This window comes from Malaclemys terrapin, chromosome 24 (genome assembly GCF_027887155.1).
Source record: "Malaclemys terrapin pileata isolate rMalTer1 chromosome 24, rMalTer1.hap1, whole genome shotgun sequence".
Lineage (NCBI taxonomy): Eukaryota > Metazoa > Chordata > Testudines > Emydidae > Malaclemys > Malaclemys terrapin.
In genome coordinates, this window is record NC_071528.1 from 14846074 (window position 1) to 14860362 (window position 14289).

At 57.0% G+C, this 14289-nt stretch overlaps 1 protein-coding gene across 1 annotated transcript; it reads right to left on the minus strand.

Annotated features, from left to right (window-relative positions):
* Positions 1-581: 581 nt before the first annotated feature.
* Positions 582-12330, minus strand: LOC128828863 (uncharacterized). The gene is made up of 4 exons (XM_054013858.1): positions 4993-12330; positions 3713-3809; positions 3434-3515; positions 582-3338 (listed from the first exon to the last, which is right to left on the minus strand). Exons 1-4 carry the CDS (start codon positions 5311-5313, stop codon positions 3188-3190), a joined length of 651 nt encoding a protein of 216 aa, XP_053869833.1. The 5' UTR covers positions 5314-12330; the 3' UTR covers positions 582-3187.
* Positions 12331-14289: the final 1959 nt, after the last annotated feature.

Below are 14289 nucleotides of genomic sequence, written 5' to 3' on the forward strand. Positions count from 1 at the left end.
CTGATTTTGCCTTATACTCCATTTTGCTCATGAATTAGTAAGAAGAAATTGTTCGGAGTTTATTCTTTGCTGATTGTGTTAACATTTGCTCTTCGAAGGAGAGCGGTTTTAGGGCTGTAATTGCCTTATTTGCTGTTTGGCGTGAGTGAAGCATGTCCGGTGATTAGCTGAGACAGGACAACTGGGCCGGACGGTCAAGAAGGGAGTGGAGGAGTCAAGAGGCACCAGCTTTATTATCGATCACCCGGAGGGCAGATTGACGACCCTAAAGGGAAGGCATCCAGTCCCAAGGCCGAGATAAGGAGTTGAGCCAGAGGGACAAATAAGAAACAGCTGCAGATCCTCCCAGTAACAACTCAAAATAATGCTAAACAGAGCAACCTTGAATACCTCGTGACTGACAGCTCCGCGGTGACGCAGCAAGCTCCAGAGAGTTGCACGATAAAAGACGGGTGTATCGCCACGGGACTTTGCGTTCGTTCTGCATCAACCTCGGCGCTTCGAACGCCTTCGACAGAACCCAGCTTCCCCTCCCTTGTGTGCTGAGCAGTACTAAGGACTGGTATGAGATCCAGCTGCAGAACCGTGTGTGTCAGGGGGGTAGGGGGGGTGTATTGCCTTATCCCCTTTAAAAAGATTCCCTGTGCTTCTTATAAGATAACAATGGCTCCTGAAGGGCTGAGTATAACCACACGACCGGACACCCTTCCCCTGGGTGTCTTTCCTTTAGTTATGTTTTGAGGGAGCGCTGGGGAAGGCACTGGGGGGGTTCCCAGCCCTGGGAAATAGGGACAGAAGACCCAGCTGTGGTATGTTTTGTGTTCAAACCCTGACGTTGGATCTCTGGTATCCCGACGGGAGGAGACTCTGGCCAGCACAGAGCTGGTGGCTGAGTCACCAGAAGAAACAGACCACCCCAGGGCTTGAATGGCCCTCAAAGGCCGTCCCTGCAGTGCTAGCCAGTGAGATGCTCGTCTGCCTAGAAGTCTATTAGCTACAAGAAGCTGTACATTCTTAACAGTGAGGATAATTAACCACTGGAGCCATTTACCAGGGGTCGGGGTGGCTGATTAGGGGGCAGTTCTCTTCCTTTTCCTCCCACAGCCCCGCTTAGCCCTCCCATCTCTTCCCCTTCTGGACAAAGGGACGGTAGCGGGGCTGTGGTTGTTAAGGAGACCGGATGGTACTGGGGGCTCTCGACGTCGTCCAATCCAGACCGGCTGCCTTCCAGGAAGCTGCGTTAGTCAGACACGTTATTGGGCTCCATTCAGGGGAAGAGGGCGACATTTAATGTCGGGGCTATGCCAGGGATCCAACTACATGCCCTAATGGTCCCTTCTGGCCTGAGACGCTATGAAACTGGTCTGTGCATTAAAGCACCAGGAGCTGGGAGCCAGGACTCCTGGGTCCCATTCCCAGCTTTGCCACTGCGTGCCTGGGGGCACGTCCCTTTCCCTTGGTCTGCTGCGGTTTCCCCATCTGTAGAATGGGTCTAATGGTTCTGAATACCCAGGGTGTACTGCGAGGTTCGGTTCGGTTCACCCACGTTGGACAGGTGCTTTGAGATCATCAGTGGAAGGTGCTGGAGAAGGGCAATAAGTGTTCTGCTGATCCCCCAGTTGCAGGGGCAGCTCACCCCCTCAAAGTAATTACCTCAGGCTCTCAGTAAATGCAGGCAGGGGTTGCTGCATAGATCACTGTCTCGTTAGCTCCTGCCCATTCAGACCAATTGACTCAGGCTCTCTGCAGACTCAGACAGTGTCACTGCATTGGTTACACTCGAGTCACCATGTGAGCTGTCCTTGGCATCCCTGAGGATTAGAAACTGACCTATATATGAAAGTCCCAGGTCTGATGTGGGGCCCTAGGCTTGGGCCTACTGCGCTTTCCCCTAAGAGCGCCCTGTGTAGAGCCCGTCACCCCAGCCCAGGAGCAGGGTTCAGGGGTTTGCCCCGTGCTCCAAACTAGCAGCAGAGTTACGAGCTGCCTCTTCCCTGCTCTCTGAAGGCAGGTCAGGCCTGCGACGGCCACGAATACGGCTCCGGGGCTGCTCGCTCTGAGCCCCGGGTCTCTGATCGGGCAGGGCGTGGGAGGACAAATGACACCACAAACCTTTGGGGTTGGCAACATTCTATTAGAAAAATAGAAACCCTCAAGGGAGCAGCAAATATCCCCGCTGGGGCTTGACCCCGCTCAGGGCAACCGTCGTCTGGGATAATCTGAGTCCGAGAAACCCCAGGGGCTCTGGCTCTGGGGGAAGCGGCTCCATCCTCCCTGCGCCCTTCACCGGCGGGATCTTCTTCACTGTTTTCCATCATCCTCCAGTGCTGGGCAGGAGCCAACGAGATCCTTCCGCCAGGGCTGGGCTGGGCAGGAACCCGCCCCCCTGCACGACCCGGGGAAGGGCCGAGGTCATAGCAAGCTAGTGGTTTAGACCAGTTCTCCTGAGGGCGACTTGGAGGGGAGCGAGCCGGCTGCGCTGTGCACCGTGCTCCCGTGGGGATTCTCCACTCTCCACTGCCTGCTCAGCCCTGAAACACAAATCCCGCGGGATCGAAAGGGCATTGGGGACGGATGATGGAAATAAACGGAGAGAGAGAGAGAGACAGTCCTGTGTCCCCAACCCCTGACCCACTGCGCTGAGCTAAAGAACAGCAGCGGGAGAGAGAAAGGAGATGCAGGCGAGGGAGGACTGGAGAGGAAGCATGGCCTTAGGGTTACATGCTGGTGCTCAGGAGAGTTGAGTTCAAGGCTTGACTCTGCCATGTGCTCCTGGGGCGACTCACTAATCGCCGTGTGCCTCAGTTTCCCATCGATAATGATCTTTCTTTTTTTCCTGTGCTGCTCTTTGGTCTGCGAGCTGTGTCTCTGGCCTGGCACAGGTGGGCCCTGGCAGGGCTGCCATGCGCTGGCAGGAGACTTGGAATGAGATGGGCGGTTCAGTGAAGCCAGGCTAGGCAGCAGGACGTGCACAGGAGACGGCTCTCTCGCCTGCGGGGGGGAGAGCATGTGGCGTGGTCAGAGATGAGCAGGCACAGAGCGGTGGCTGGTTGAAGGCTGGAGCTGTCTTTGGTGGCGGTGACAGGACGAGACCCCTCTGTCCAAGAGCCTGGGGGTCAGACAGCAGGAGGGGTCTCTGGACAAGTCTGTATCCAGGCTCCTTGATACCTGAACAAAGCGGCTCCTCTTAAAGGAGAAGGGTGCCAAGGAGGGACAGTGCCAGCGGAGCCAGGCAGAGAGACACCCGGTGACCCCCGAGGCTGTCCCCGCTGGAGCGCTGATTCCTCTGGCTTTGGAGCTCCATGTTCAGCCAATGGATGTTCGCTTCGAGCTGATCTCTGGGGGAACAAGCGAAAGGGAAATGCACATTAACTCCGAGCTCTGGGGGGAGGGCCCCACCCCAGCCCCACGGGGTCGGGACTGGCGGGTCTACCTTTGCTTCTGGAATTCTTCCTGGGAATCCTGCAGTTGCTGGGACTGGCTGGAGAGCTGCTCTCTGAGCCTGCCATTTTCATCTGGAAAAAGAGAGGAAGGGAAAGCCGCCAGGTGTCAGTGTGTTACCCAGCCTGCCTTTCACCTCCATTCCCTAGCACCAGGCACGCCTTTCCTTCTGTCTCCACCCCGAGATCCCACCCAGTCTGTCTCCATCCCCCTCTGACACAAGGGATCTCTGCCAAGCCATCCGGCCCCCCTGGAATTCACAGCATCTCACCTTGTAACCCTCGTTCCTTGGCCTCCCATTCAGAGTCTCTGGCTTCCAGCTGTGTGATTTTGTTGCTCAGGGCAGTGATGTTGTCCTGCAGGTTATGCTGAGCCGGAAGAGGAGGGAGAGAGAGGAAAAGGAATCATTATCGCTGACTGTGCAAGCCACACAGAAAGCCCTTACCCAGGTGTGAAACTGATCGGTTCTGGCCACTGTGTCCTTTAGGATGTAAGAACTCATCCCCTCACGTGGCGTTTTCCTGCTTTTTCAACTCCCAACTGTTTTCTCAACTTCGAACAAACTAGTCATTGAACTGAACTAGGGGCATAAACTGAACAGAAGAAAATATTTTCTCTGCACGTCCAGAAATGACTCTAATGTCAATAGCTGGTTCAGCATTTCAACCATCTCTGGCTTCAGGTGCTTAGCCAGCGACTTCCACCAGGTCACTGGGCGGCTTTCTTTAAAACCTGGCAGAAAACATACCCGGTTTGACTCTGTTTTATTTAATGTCAAGGAATGTAACAGAGTATAGTACGTTTAGGTCTCAAAACAGGATTTTAAATAGAATTATTTTTAAAAAGAAAACAGTGTTCAATTTACAGTCTAAAAAGATTGGATTTTTTAAATATATATTTTTAAATCACCCATTTTTAGCCCCCGCCAGCTCATTGAAAGTGCCCGGGGTGGCAGAGCGGAGTCAATGGAGATGTATTCCTGGCCCAGAGATGGGGTGTCACAGCACCTGCAGCCGCACAACACCCACCGGGGCACTGGCTCCATCTGGATTTCAAGGGACCTGAGCCGCCTACGGAATCCCCAACCCCACGGCCATACAGATACGGAGAATTCAATGAACTGATATTGGTCTCAAAAGGCCACACAGGCCGCTGGATGCCCCCAGGGTCCGTGCAAGGCGGGGTTCAAATTCCCCAGCGGGGAGCAAGTGACGTGAGCTGCTAGACTGGAGCCCCTGGCCCCAGCCCACCCCACAGAGCAACAGGACAAATTCCTTGATTAGGAAACAGTCATGAATGGACCAATGGGGGGTGATGCATGCCACTGTGTGGGGAGCCCAGGGCCGGATCGGCTGTCAGGGGAGCAGAGCACTGGTGTCAGAGCCTGTGAAAGAAACTTCGTGTACTGCGCCCAGGGGGAGGCGGGGGTATGGATTAGACAAGCACATTTACTCCCCCAACAGCAGCCTGGAAAGGTCCCTAGGCTGTGAACTTCCCAGGGCAGGGGCTGGCACCTTTGTACAGCACCCAGCACCGCGCCAAAGCACCCACCGTCAGGCTCCTGCAGGACTCCCAGCGCCCGCGCGTCTCCCAGAGGGTCTGATTGGTGCCAGCCAGCTCCGACCGCAGCGCCGTGACCTCTGCCCTCGCCCTGTCCCGCTGCTGTTCCAGGGCCCTCTTTTCCTCCTCCAGGTTGGCGAGTTTCTCATCCGCATCTGAGGTCTTCAGCTGCCCCTGACGCTCGACCACACAGCAGGTGAGAGCGATTAATATGGCAGCGAATATGAAGATGGAGGCACCTACCAGGCAGACGCAAAGTTTCTTCCGCTTGTTGCCCATGCATTCGCTCCCTAGACAGACGGCCTTGGGCATGACCCCCACCAGCTCTCTCTCCAGAGACTCAGATGGGAGGAGGTTGAGCGACAAATGTTTCCCGCAGTTTGTTCCTCTCCTGCCGCAGTGTCTCTGGATGCAGCTGCTGCCCAAGTGCCAACCCCATCGAGTTGCTCCCTGCAAAAGAGTTTCTCTGGCCCCCTAGTGTTCAGCGCTGTGCTCCTTCTCAGCCGGGAGGTACAGCTCCAGATTTCCCGTGCTAGGGAGGATAGACTCCCCCTGGAAGGGGCTTTCCAGAAAATCACATGGTTTCCCGTTAAAGGAAGCTAGAGAGCGCTGAGGTCAGCGTTGTTTGGCTGAAGACCCAGTTCCCCGTCCGTTGTTCTGATGGCCTTGTAGCCGGGTGCTGCAGAAGCCGGTCAGGGCAGTTGGCTAGCACTGTGATCAGCCCTGGGGGAGACCTGGGTTTGATTCCTGGTCCCACTTCTTCCCCCAGCTGCCAGCAGATGGGCATGGTGGCTAGCGCTCTGGGCTACCACACAGGGCAGCTGGCTCTGATGCCATCCCCAGACTCTGGGGCTGGGCTTTGTGCCCCCTGCACACGGTGAGGCCCCTGGGCTGCTCTATGACCTGGCTGGATCCTTCCCCTGTGTTGGCAGAGGCTGGGAGCCCTGCAGCCCACACAGCCTTGGGGCTTGGCAGCGGGTTCCAGGCCCACTGTGCCATCCCCCTAGGCTGGTGGCAGAGTGGATACCCTTTGCCCTGCTGTGGTCTGTGCCCCATTCTGTTAGGGGCGGGCAGCGGGGACAGAGAGAGGAGCTGTGTGGGTGAGATGCCTTGGGGTGCTGGGGGGGTCTAGGTGCTGAGCTCCCCTGGAGACAGGAGATGCAGCCAGACCAGGAGCTGCTGGGGTAGGTGGTGCAGCGCCCTGCTGGGAGCCGTGCCAGGCCGAGGTGGAGCCGCACAGGCCCCTGGAACCAGTCCCCTGGGGTCTCTGGGTCTTGGACTCCCAGGGCTGCTGGGGTGTCTTTTGAGGCACGTTTTATTCTATGCCCATCCCCCTGCGTGATGATGACAATAATGGGGCATTATCAATTAATAACCCGCTGCCCCCTCAAGCTGGTCACCAGCTGGGATAAATTCAACCCCCACCCAGGGAGGGGGCAGGTGAGGATCATCCCCGCTTCACTTGGTGGGGGGAAACTGAGGCAGAGAGAGGCTGTGACTAGCAGCCAGAGCCCACTGCAAACATGTTTCTTGCCCCAGGATGGGGCCGTGGTTCCCCTCCCCATCAGCCCCCAAACCCCCAATCCACCCTCTCACCCAGTGGCTGCAGTGGCCCCCCCCTCAGCTTCCATCCGCTGGGGGTGGCCAGGGCTCATCGGTTTCGGTTTCCGCCCCGCTCACCCCCCTCCCCCACGTTAGGTTTCGTTTCTCTGCAGAAGCTGCTTGTCAGGGGGCGGAGAGGAGAGAGCCCGGGCGATTGGGAGGGACTGGTGGACTTGGAGCAGGGAGCTGGTTGGCTCTTTTGTTAGTTACAGCAAGTTTTCTTTCTTAACACCCCCCCCAAAAGAAGACTCCCCAATATTCCCAGGGTCCCCCACAGCCAAACACAATAACCTCAGGCCATTCCTCTCCCCTGCTGAGCCAGTCCCTTCTGCTCCAACCTGCTCAGATCCACGGGCGGGGGCTGGGCTCCAGCTCGGGGGAACGGGTGAGGAAGAAATGCTGGGTCCAGACCTGCTAGAACCGCCCCTGGTTCTGGAGCGCCCGGCTTGTGGCTGCTACGTGGCAGAGAACCCCACAGGCCAACCCACCTGCTGGCCTGGCAGGAGCTGGGGGCAGCCGGGGGTGTTTGGTAGATAATGGACTTTGCATTGATGATGATTATCATGTACAGCCCCTAGCGCAGCGGGGTCCTGGCCCATTGCTGGGGCTCTTCGGCTCGACCACTGGACAACTAATAACAGTACTGTCACAGGGTGTCTCCCCCTTTCAGAGGAGGGGGCTGATCCAGCCCCTGTGACTGATTGTTCATCCCCCGGGAGGGGACAGGCCTGGGAGCTGGACCTCAGACAGGGTTAATGGGAGCACCTGAGCCCTGTCAGACCTACTCTGCTGCACCTGGGGGAGGGGGGTGTCAGGCAGGGTGGAGCTAGAAGGAGGAAGCTCAGGGGTGCTGGGGCAGAGGCTACACCAGGGCTTGTCTCTTGCTCCGGGCAGCTGGCTGGGGTTGCAGGAGGCCGGGAGAGACAGACTGGCCCTGGCTGCAGGAGGGGTGGGTCTCCGGCCTGGGTCTGAGAGGAGCAGGGGCGAGTTAAATCTTCAACCTACTGGGGTCAGTGCTGGCAGAGCCGGCTGTGGTACGGTTTGTGTTCAAGCCTGGACAGCGGAATCCAGTGCCCCGGAAGGGGTGAGACTGTGGCCAGGACATGGCGTGGGCCCAAGTGACTAGAAGAACCAGACCAGCCCAGCGTTGAAGGAGGTGACTGAGGGGAAGGTCTGGCCACGCTGTGCCTGGGGAGTCTCTCTCTGCAAGTACCCACAGGCCTGTTGTATTAATGTAAATGGAATAAAGGGTCCCCCAAAGTCCAAGCTGTTCCCCTGAGCCTGTCACTGTCCAGCATGAAACAGCGTTAAGGTGCAGGCTTTGCTCGACAGTGTCCCTAGCCCGCTTAGTACCCTGGCAAACACTCTGAGAAACGCATGCTGAGGCTTAGAGGTTAATTGGTTAGTAGAATACAGGAGAGAAAAGGAGCTAAAAGGAGTTATGAAGCACAGCAAAACTGACTGAAGTCCCTTCAAGAAAACAGGCTATCGGTTAGAATCCTTTATTTTGCTGGACAGCTTTTCCTGGGGGGAAGGGATGGGTCAGTTCTGTGGCTCAGCTTAGCGAAGTGAGGAATAGTCCAGTTCCTGCCTTTGGCGGGCGGACCGGGGAGAAGAGACAGGACCGTAAAGACGGGGAAATGCAGCTTTTGTTGTTCTCCGGACGCCGGGCGACGGGTCAGTCACGGCTGTTTGCTCTAGGCTGGCTGGCCAGCCTCAATAACAGCTGTCCTGGGCTCAGGCTTTTCTCCTGGTCTGGGATGCCATCGGGCAGGTCTGGTCCTGCTCCTTTACCCGTCTCACTGGCTGGGTCGTCTCGTCTCAGTGCGCTGATGCCCTGTGGCACGGCTGACCTGAGGATCAGATGAAAAGCCGCGAAAGAGATGGGAGAGAAGTGAAATTGTGGAGCTGAAAGGAGCCCCCAAGGGAAGGGGAGGCGGAGCGGAATCTCACCTGTCTCCGGCTGGAGTCTCCGCTGGCGCGGCAGTGATGGCCAGGCGTCCCCGCTGCTGGGCCAAAGTCGGGGCATCACGATGGGGCGCTAACGGTTGCGATCCACGGGCGAAGGACAGCGTCCCAGTAGCAGAGGCCAAACGGCCTCCCACCCGTCCGGGAACCCTCAGTCGGGCTGCCTGTTCCTGCCCCCAGCATCTCTTTGGAAGGGCCCCCGAAAGAGGGGTGGGGGGCAGATTAGTCCGTCCTCCCTTTGTTTTATTCACCAGTTAGGGCTAACTTCTGCCGTGCCAAGCTTGGTTCCTTGACTTCCGGTCCCACGCGTCTCCTCATCACCAGGCATGATCCTAACGCGGCCCTTGAGCTCCAGCAGGAGGCCTCCTTGCTTAGGCCAATGCAGCCCTTCTGTGTTTCACTTTTGGCCTTTCCCCATCAGCGCTGGTTGTTCTACTCGCTGAGCCATCACTCCTTTCCCGTCCCACAGCTGAACTCGCTTAGGGTCAATGCGTAGGGCCTGTGATCCCGATAGGCCCGAAGCCAGATCAGTGCCCCTGTTGGGCAGGGTGCGGCACAGCCCCAGGGCCAGACGATCCCTGTCCCAAGGAGTCTGAAGTGTAAACAAACAAGGTGAAACTCTGGCTCCCTGCTCCACCGGGCAGATCAGCTGAGTCCCGGTGGGACGTGTGCTGGTGTGGTGCAGCCAGCGATTATGGCTGGAGAGACCATCCCCATGGTTCATCCTGCTCTCTGCCACTGCCCCTTCCTCCCACCACCCCGCTTGCCCCTCGCTGCTCCCTCCCGTCTCTGCCCCTTCTGGACAAAGGGTCCGTAGCTGGGGGGCAGCCGTTAAGGAGACCGGATGGTACCGGGGGCAGAGGTGGGTTTTCCATCTCTCGACGTCGTCCAATCCAGACCGGCTGTCTTCCGGGAAGCTGCGTTAGTCAGACACGGTATTGGGCTCCATACAGGGGAAGAGGGTGACATTTAATGTCAGGAGCTATGCAGGAAATTGGACAAGATGAGCTAATGGTCCCTTCTGCCCTGAAACTCTATGAAACTGTGGTCTGTGCGTTAAAATCCCAGGAGCTGGGAGCCAGGACTCCTGGGTTCCATTGCCAGTTTTGCCACTGCGTGCCCGGGGGCACATCCCTTTCCCTCTGTCTGCTGCAGTTCTCTCTCCCCCCACCCCCGGTAGAATGGGGCTAATGGTTCTGATTACCCAGGGAGTGCTGCAAGGTTCGGCTCACCCATGTTGGACAGGTGCTTTGAGATCCTCATCAGGAGGGTGCTGGAGAAGAGCAGCGATTGTTGAAGGGGCACAGATCCCAGCAGGTCTGGGGACAGCCCCGGGTAGGTGCCGGGAATTGAAACCCCAGGGCCCTTCTCTCGTCCCTCAGCAGCATCTGTTTCCTGTGAGAGGAGAGCACAGCTGCAGGTGGGCTCGGTTCTGCAAAACGAAACCCCAGGGCTGGGTCAGGTCTAACACCAGGCACCTTCAGGCTTTGGGGCAGGGGGGGAGGGTGCCTGGGTTGGCTCCATCCCCACCCCCCAGCCAGAGGGCTTTGAAGGCAGGGAAAAGTTAGTGAAGACTTGTGCATCTGAGCCATGCAGTGTTGCACGAGGCCACCAGAGGTCCGTGCAGGCCAGCGAGCGGAGTGGAGGGAGCAGGGCAGAGCTCGCAGAAGGGTGCAGGGTGGATGCTCCCCCAGGTGTTTCTTACAGCGCTGGGTCACGATGTCCCAGGAAGAGCTGGGTGCAGCTGCCCCAGCAGGGGGTGCACGAGGAGGGAGGCTCAGTGTTAATATTTGTGGCAACACCAGACCCTGTCCATGCTCCCTCCACCCCAGCTCTGCCTTGCCTGCAACACACTGCTGTTCTGGGACCCCCGCCACAGCTCTGCCGATGCCCCTCACTCCTGACCCGCAGCCCCCTGCTCTCCGGGTCTGGGCTCCCTCCCTCCAGTTTCTGCTGATGCATCTGGATCCTGGTTCGTGCAGCCCGGAGATGTTCAAGAAGCAGGCGTAGCTGTACTGGCTCATCGGTGTGATGAATTGGGCCTGTTGTCTCTGACAGTCTCATTGGCTTCGCAGCGAGGCGTGGAGCCTGTCTGGGCGAGATGCTGGTCTCTGAGGGGCCCTGTCCCACCGCCCCCAACCCATATCATACAATAACCCCCGAATCCTGCAGGAAGAGTCACCAGGCCCTGCCTGAGACTGTCCCGGGCCATTTGCAGATGGAGCCTGCAGGGCTGGGAGGTGAGGAGGCCGGGAGTCCCCAGGGAGCTGCCTGTGCTAGTGAGCACAGGATTCCCCTCCTCAGTCAACGTCCGGCTGCAATGGGCACAGGGGAAGCCCAGATGTACCCTGGCCCTGTTGCTCCCCACACTGGCTGGGCAGGAGGCAGTGCACCCGGGGAGGGATAGCTCAGTGGTTTGAGTATTGACTTGCTAAATGTAGGGTTGTGAGGTCAATCCTTGAAGGGGCCACTTAGGGGTCTGGAGCAAAATCAGAACTCAGTCTGGCTAGTGAAGGCAGGGGGCTGGACTCAGTGACCCCTTGGGGGGGGGGGGGGTCCCTTCCAGTTTTAGCACTGGAACGGGTTCCCTAGGGAGGTGGTGGAATCTCCTTCCTCAGGGGTTTTTAAGGCCCGGCTTGACAAAGCCCTGGCTGGGATGATTTAGTTGGGGATTGGTCCTGCTTTGAGCAGGGGGTTGGACTAGATACCTCCTGAGGTCCCTTCCAACCCTGATATTCTATAATTCTATGACAGCTCCCCAGTGAGAGACGCCAGCTGAGTCCCCTGGTCTCCCCAGCCCCGTTGCCGTGTGAACCCTGCAAACACCAGCACATCAGTGACACACACGTAGACTCACACACACAGACACACACGCACACCCCTCAGACACACCGGCACAGACGTGCACACCCACCCACACAATTGCATCAGCCCCCTGCAATCTGAACAGGGGTGTTATTCTCCTCCTGGTTATTTTGGTGGTAACTGGATACCGGGCTGGGCTGGGCCAGGCCGGTCTGCCAGCCGGCCTGTGTTTGCTTTGGCAGCCCCAGCAGCTCCTGAAGAATCCGCCCGCCCAGCGGCTGCTGCATTTCGACAACGTGCCATGGTGGGAAAACAACGCGAGGCCAATGTGCAGCTGTCCCTGACCCCAGTGAGGAAGTGCACGTGGCCCCGGGGGAGACTCCCGGCTTTCCCCTCGGAGGCCTATGGAGTGAGGTCCCCACCGTGGCCCCGTCCTATGGGATGAATGGGGTTTTCCTGGGGCAGGGAGCTCAGTAGGGGGCGCTCTCCCCTTGCACTGCGGTTGACCCCAGTACTCCAGGGTGGGGTGCTGTGTTGCAGGGGGTTGGGGTAGCGCTCAGCAGGGGGCGCTCTAAACAGATGGAAACGACCCGGTTATTAGAAACCTGAGCCGAATGGGAACTGACTCGGTCCAGTGTCCGTCCCCAGTTCCATGGGCAGCCCGTCCCGCTAGCCAGCTCGCCCCCTCTCCCTTCATGGTCCTTGCCCCACACTGTCCCAGGAGGGGGCGAGGAGGCCGCCCCAGGGCGTTAGTTTTCTTCGTTGTTGTATTAACCCTTCCCTTGCCATGTGTTTTTTCCCCCATCAATGTTCGTAACGCTGAACAAAATCTCAGGGTGCTGCTTTCAAAAGTTTACCACTGAACCTTGACTTCACCCAGCTTTGAAACTTGATTATGCAGAAGAAAAATGCTGCTTCGCCCCATCTTAACTTATATGAAATAAACAGAGAATCAGTTTCCTTCCCTTGCCCAATCTTTTTTTTAAAACTTTCCCTTTAGTTTTGTAGTAGTTGATGTTTAACACAGCACCGAGCAGTACAGCATTTGCCTGGTTTCTGTCTCTGCTGCCTGATTGCGCACGTCCAGTTCCAAATGGTCAGTTCGTAACTCTGGGCCTTGTATCTCGAAAGATTGGGAGGGGCTCCGGGAATGGGGGTCAGAAAGTACCCGAGACAGACAGCTGCCAAAAGAGAGACAACCCGCCCTGCCTCTTGTTTTCTATGAATTATTATCGTTTGTAGCACGGTAGTGACGAGACGTGCCCTGATTGTGAGCTCTCCAGGGCAGGGCCTTGTGCCACGCCCTGCACGACGGGGGCCTGCTCTCGGCTGGGGGCGGGGGGAGTCTGTGCACCACCTGGCACAGTATGGCTCTGATTTCAGTTGGGACCGCAAGGCACTACCGTAATACAGGTAATAACCGCGGCCCAAGGGCCCAGCCGCCAGCCCTCCCTGACTTTATCTGATAAAAAATATTGAGCGACGTGAGGTCACATTTCCAAAAGCCCTTAAGGGCCTGAGGAGCCTAAAATCCCATTTTCAAAAGTGTCCTAGGCCCGAAGGGCCAGATTGTCAAAGGGATTGAGGCTCCTAAAGATGCCCAGAGGCACCTAGTGGGATCTGCAAAAGCACCCGAATCCCCTTTCCAAATCTGGCCCCTAGGAGCACAAATCACGGGGAGAGTCATGGCAAAGGTGACCCTCTGCTCCTCGGTGGAAACGGCCAGCAGCCGGTGAGGCTTGTGCTCTGATCTCCCATGGCAGCTGCTCACATGCTCACGGGGCTGCCCTCCAGGGAAAGGAGGTGCCACAGAAAGGGGTGCTGGTGATTTTGCCAGGGGCACTCGTCCCTCTGCATCAGTCTCCCATTGCTGTCCATGGGGCCAGGGCTTGGGAAGCCAGAGGGGCCTTGTGTACCAAGTCTCAGGCATCCAGATGTCCCAGCGATGGGCTGCCCAGAAACTTGCTGATACCGTAGGTGCTGGAACTAGGGGTGCTGGGGGGGCTGCCGCACCCCTTAACTTGAAGTGGATTCCATCATATACAGGATTACAGACAACCTCCATTCCCGAGGTGTTCGCCACTCTGAGGTTCTACTGTAGAGTATTTATCCTCTCAGCACACCCGTGAGGCAGGGCAGGATATTATCCCCATGGGGAACTGAGGCACAGAGTAGCTAAGTGCCTTGGCCAAGGCTCCCAGAGAGTCTGTGGCAGGACAGGGAATTGATAAGGTGTCCCTGACCAGTACCTCATAAATCTTATTAAGATCCCACTACAAGCCATCCGCTGAGAGAAACCCCTTTTTTGCAAAATGGCCTGTTTCATATAGTCACCCTCTGTCTTTCAGAAGGGAATTTTTAAAGGGGGCCGTTGGTTGGCAGGGGCGAAAGGGGATTTTACCGTGAGGAATGCGCTTTGAATCCTTCGCGCGCCCACGGGGCTGCCAGAAACCATGTCACTTCGAAGGGTAAAAAATCCAACTCTGTCTGGGGTCCAGCGAACCCAGTTGTAAAACAAACGGCTTTTTCTTTAATTGGCTATAAATAGCCAACATTCCTGTCCTGTGCTGCCGAGTGGCGCAGTCCGGAATTTCACTTAATGTTTGGTTCCGTTGTGGTGAAATGTAACCCCCCCTTTTTTTTCTGGTACGTGTGCTAAAGTCCTCTTTTTCTCTTCTTAAAAAAAAAAAAACCAACATTTTCCTGCAGACAGTTTTTAATGCACAATGGAGGGGGTGGGGTGGGGGAACCCAACCAAAGTCAATAATAATTGTTCCATCCTCCAAAGTATTTCAAAATATTGTGGTTAGATGGGGTGGAGCGCTCTAATTTCTGAGTCAAATATATACATTTTTTGAAATGATGGGGGACTGGCTGGCCTGGTGGGGATCAGGAATGAGAGCGAAAGTCTCC

Excerpts from the sequence above, each read along its gene's own strand:
- LOC128828863 (XM_054013858.1), bottom strand. The coding sequence starts at position 5,313 with ATGCCCAAGGCCGTCTGTCTAGGGAGCGAATGCATGGGCAACAAGCGG. Across the intron at positions 3,810-4,992 it reads AGTCCTGCAGGAGCCTGACG|CATAACCTGCAGGACAACAT; the intron begins GTGGGTGCTTTG and ends CTTCCGGCTCAG. Across the intron at positions 3,516-3,712 it reads CAAGGAACGAGGGTTACAAG|ATGAAAATGGCAGGCTCAGA; the intron begins GTGAGATGCTGT and ends CTCTTTTTCCAG.